At 32.0% G+C, this 4703-nt stretch overlaps 1 protein-coding gene across 1 annotated transcript; it reads left to right on the top strand.

The window, feature by feature from the left end:
* Positions 1-472: 472 nt before the first annotated feature.
* On the top strand, positions 473-4285 carry LOC139857721 (calcineurin B-like protein 2). The gene is made up of 10 exons (XM_071846544.1): positions 473-491; positions 1328-1411; positions 1526-1686; positions 1835-1917; positions 2005-2064; positions 2278-2386; positions 2546-2598; positions 2675-2755; positions 2956-3068; positions 4082-4285. Exons 3-10 carry the CDS (start codon positions 1563-1565, stop codon positions 4137-4139), a joined length of 681 nt encoding a protein of 226 aa, XP_071702645.1. The 5' UTR covers positions 473-491; positions 1328-1411; positions 1526-1562; the 3' UTR covers positions 4140-4285.
* Positions 4286-4703: the final 418 nt, after the last annotated feature.

Below are 4703 nucleotides of genomic sequence, written 5' to 3'. Positions count from 1 at the left end.
GCTTTGTTGCTAGTTACATTACAGACTTTGTATAACAATTAACAAAACAAAACAAACAAGGACTACTATGAAACTTTTAATTTCACAAGCACGTGGTTAGTGTGACAAATTTATTAAAATTAAAAGTAAAAGGATCAAAAATGTCATATAGTATTTAAAAAAGGTAGTAAAAAGTAATAATAGAAAAATGAAAGGACTAGAAAACGACGAAAAATGACATCCTATTTGAATACGGATATACACCCTATCGCTTTCATCACTGTCCACGTTATTTCTTCGCATTATTAATAGGTGTAAGATAGTTTTTCCGTTTTCAATTCGATTTATTCTCCATATATACTTATTTCTTTCATTGTTTTGATTTTGTTATTATTTGATTCCCTTAATATCATACAATTTAATAATTAATAATTAGTATATTGGTGAGAAATTGAATACTCGATTCAAGTTCGTCCGGAAATCCAGCACACATCAACCTGTTTTTCGCTAAGGTTAGTTTGAATTATGTTTATGCAATCTTTATTTGTTTACGCGAGATCCAAGAGTGTTTACATATTGTTTAATTACTGATAATTGAATGATGTGTCGAGGTTATTGAGCAATTGTTGTGATTTAAAAGACCTAAGATACTTGATTAGTTGAATCGGTTAGTAATTAGGTTTTTATGCTAAGTGTATATCGAGATCTGATGGTAATAAGTATTCGAAGGTATTGGATACTTTATTCGAGTATCTATCTGCATGTTAAATTGTCTCAATATATTATTAGGTGTAAGATAGTTTTCCGTTTCCTTAGTATTTTGATAATTTGGTGTACCGACGACTACGCCCAGCGAAGTCCTTCTGTGGTAGTGATCGAGACCTTTTTTGGGGGGTGGTGGTCTAAATTCACGCAACACCCCTATGTTTTATACGTGTATCACTTCACTCATGTGATTAAAGAAGATCACTAATGTGATTATATAGTATCACTGTTTTCTACATGATAAAACATGTCCAATCCCTGAAAATATTCCAAACCCCCCCATGTTTTACATTGGTGATAGCCGATGTAACTGAAAAGAATTGATATGTACAGATAAATTATGTGATATTAATCTGCAAAACAAATTTACGCAATAACTAGAACATTCTCAAGCTTTTATTCATCATAAGAGATGAACCAGACCATCATGCGTTTGCTGTAGTTACTTTATATTGAAAATAAAACAAATTTATAAGCAAATGGTTTTTGAAGAGCTCTTTGTGCAAGAAGTTAACATCCTTTTATGTATTCTTTAAGATATTATTTTGTGGTTTCCTGATGAAGTACATATTACATATTGCGGTTAAAACAGATATAGTTTGATTCCTCCTCTCATCAAGTGATTTGGAAACTTTAATTTACAGCCGCAATAGGAAATGGTCAAAAGGTTATTTCTTTCCTTCCTACTATTGCTACCCTTTTTGCACATATCTAATATGCTTTGACAATTGACATTTTTTTTTTTTTTTTTTTTTTTTTTTTTTTTTGCTGTAATTTTCAGTATCAAGTATGGGTCGTTTTAAAGTACAACAAATAACATGTCTCAGTGCTTAGAGGGGGTCAGGCATTTGTTTGCTTCTCTGTTGAACTGCTGTGATCTTGAATTGTACAATCAATCAAGAGGCCTTGAAGATCCTGAAATTTTAGCTAGAGAGACCGTGTGTATGAACTACTCTATAATAATCACGTTTCAGCTTTAAGATTTTGTTTTAGATTAGGCATTAATTAATGCTTATCTCTTTTATAATTTATTCGTGGAAGCTCATGATCAACTGAAAAGATGTTTTTTTCTTTTTTTTCTTTAATGCAGTTAGTGTAAGTGAAATTGAGGCACTTTATGAGTTATTTAAGAAGATTAGCAGTGCAGTTATTGATGATGGGTTAATTAATAAGGTCCGTACTTATGTTCCTTTTTCTTTATTCTCTACGTTAGGGCAATTTCAGGTCTAAGAATCTAACCTTTTAAAATATATCTTGCAGGAAGAGTTCCAGTTAGCATTGTTTAAGACGAATAAAAAGGAAAGCTTGTTTGCTGATCGGGTATGTCTTCTTTAATAACAAAATATTTTCATGAGTTGTTGCATTTACCTGTTTAAAAAAGAAGAAAGTAAATTTAAAACAGATGGAATTTGCACGTGCATGTTCCAAACAATTGCATCTTAATCTTAATCGAATGCAGAGTTCTTGTTCTTAAACACAAAATAATTTGCTTGTTTGTTTTCTTTAATGAAACATTATACTTCTCAACTCCAGGTTTTTGACCTATTTGATACGAAACATAATGGGATCCTGGGTTTCGAGGAGTTTGCTCGTGCACTCTCAGTCTTCCATCCTAATGCCCCTATTGACGATAAGATTGAATGTAAGACCAATTATTTTTCTCTGTTAAATAGAATATAGCTGCTATCTTCTTAAGGATTCTTTCTTTGATACCCCCGATAGTGTGTGTGTGTGCGCGCGCGCGCGTGCGCGAGCGTATTGTATAACCGATGTCTCTAATTATTTACTACTTAATTTGCAGTTTCGTTTCAACTTTACGATCTCAAACAGCAGGGTTATATAGAGAGGCAAGAGGTAAAATCATTTCATTTTTGCATGCAACACACTGTGTAATATTATAGTCAACACACTGATGATTTGGTCAACATAGGTAAAGCAAATGGTGGTAGCTACTCTTGCTGAATCCGGTATGAATCTTTCAGACGAAGTAATAGAGAGCATAATTGACAAGGTACCTAGCTGATAATTTTATCAAATTAATGATACCATTTTTGTAAAAACGATATAGGTATAGGAGGTTGTAACCATTTTCATATGCTTTAAATGACTATTAAATATCTGACATCTTTCTCTTTATAGTTGTAATCTTAGTAAGTTTAATTTCCACGATGTTTCTTTAACAGAGTAACTAATGTTGATTGCTTTGTTTAGACATTTGAGGAAGCAGACACAAAACATGATGGGAAGATTGACAAGGAAGAATGGAGGAGTCTTGTAATACGGCATCCATCCCTTTTGAAAAATATGACGCTCCAGTACCTTAAGTAAGTTCCATGTGTTATTAAAATGTTGCAATACTTTGATAAATTCTCAATAAATGTTCGACCGATCGCATAGCTATAAAATCTGCATCAATTTACATTTTGGTATGTCCAGGGAGTATTGTGATTCTTCCATATTTGGAAATTTTTCGAGTTACACATTAAGTAATTTGAATTTGGTGATATTGGTTCACAAGAATCCTAGATTTCATCGTAATTGAAAATATTTTTCTGAATAAGGTTTATATTTTCAAATAAGCATTTAACTTTTACATCTTTTACCAAATAATGTGTCAGACTTTGAAAGTTACTATCGTATGAATTTTGGCTGTTTTCAGATATATAAAAATACTTTTTTGTAAGATCTATACATATAGTCATATAGATATAGATATAATAGTAAGTTGAATGCATACGATAGACATTTTTTAGAACTTCAATATATTAAATTGAACTTCTTGAATTTCCGCATACAATAGTAAAAAGTTTTAAATTTACTTCGTTTTGCAACACCCCTCAAAATATTGTGGTAATACATCTCACTAATGTACGCCCCTCGTAATATTTTGTAATTTTCTATACATTGGTGTGCCCAACTTGCATGTTTTTTTCTTCTCTTTTTTTGCATGTTTACATTTTTTGTTTTCGAAAGAGAAAACCACGCGGTACCGATATATGCACAGTACTTACTGTTTTCAATCATTAAATGTAATGCACTTTCCCCATTTAATGCAACATGCCTACCATGTTTTGCCATGATATGCAAACAATTTGCACACCGGTGAGAAATGGCAAGTAAAAAGTGAGTAGTACATTGTATTTTCATGCAGTTTGCCCTTTCCAAATACTTAATGCTGCCATTCACAACTTGCTTTTGATTGATTTTATATATGAGATTGAATATATGTGGTTTATGTCACATGGCATGTACTATAATTATTATTTTTTTAATTTTGTACAATACTGATTTTGAATGTTAGACTGATTTACGTTTTGTCGTTTTCTATTACTAACAGGGATATCACGACGACGTTTCCAAGCTTTGTTTTTCATTCGAGAGTAGAAGATACCTAATCCAAGACGTCGTTGAAGTTAAAGATATGTGTTTTTTGTGTACCTAAATTGTCTTATGGTTTTGTTTCCCATGTCTGGTTTTGTTGACACAAGCAGAGATGAGTTTGTGGATAAACTTTGGTTTCTAAATGATTTGATTATGGACTTCCAAACCTTCAATTATCTGTTTATAGACCCATTTATTTATTAGACCATCATTATTGAATAAGAAATTTGTTGGCCACAGGTACTTGTACGATTGTACCCCAGTTTACTACTACGTACATAACTCTACTTTTACCAAGTGGGTTGTATATTGCAACTGCCCCTTTTTGTTTTCTTTATGTGCTCAAGCGAGGAAGTTTCCTTCGCTGTTGGTTTCTGGTCTCATGACAAAAAAAAAAAAAAAGTCAGTTTGTGTTACTTTGGAATCATTAATGCATACATAAAACATGTGTCTGTACGCTTTAGCCGTAGCATCCCCAGTTAATGGTCCCATTCACAACTTTGTGATTTTGTCAAAATCAATATTCAATATGTAAACAGTGTTATAATAATAATAATAATATAGATATGGATAGTCAA

This window comes from Rutidosis leptorrhynchoides, chromosome 7, assembly GCF_046630445.1.
Source record: "Rutidosis leptorrhynchoides isolate AG116_Rl617_1_P2 chromosome 7, CSIRO_AGI_Rlap_v1, whole genome shotgun sequence".
Lineage (NCBI taxonomy): Eukaryota > Viridiplantae > Streptophyta > Magnoliopsida > Asterales > Asteraceae > Rutidosis > Rutidosis leptorrhynchoides.
The sequence above is the reverse complement of the archived record's forward strand: the minus strand, read 5'-3'. Positions and strand labels throughout refer to the sequence as shown.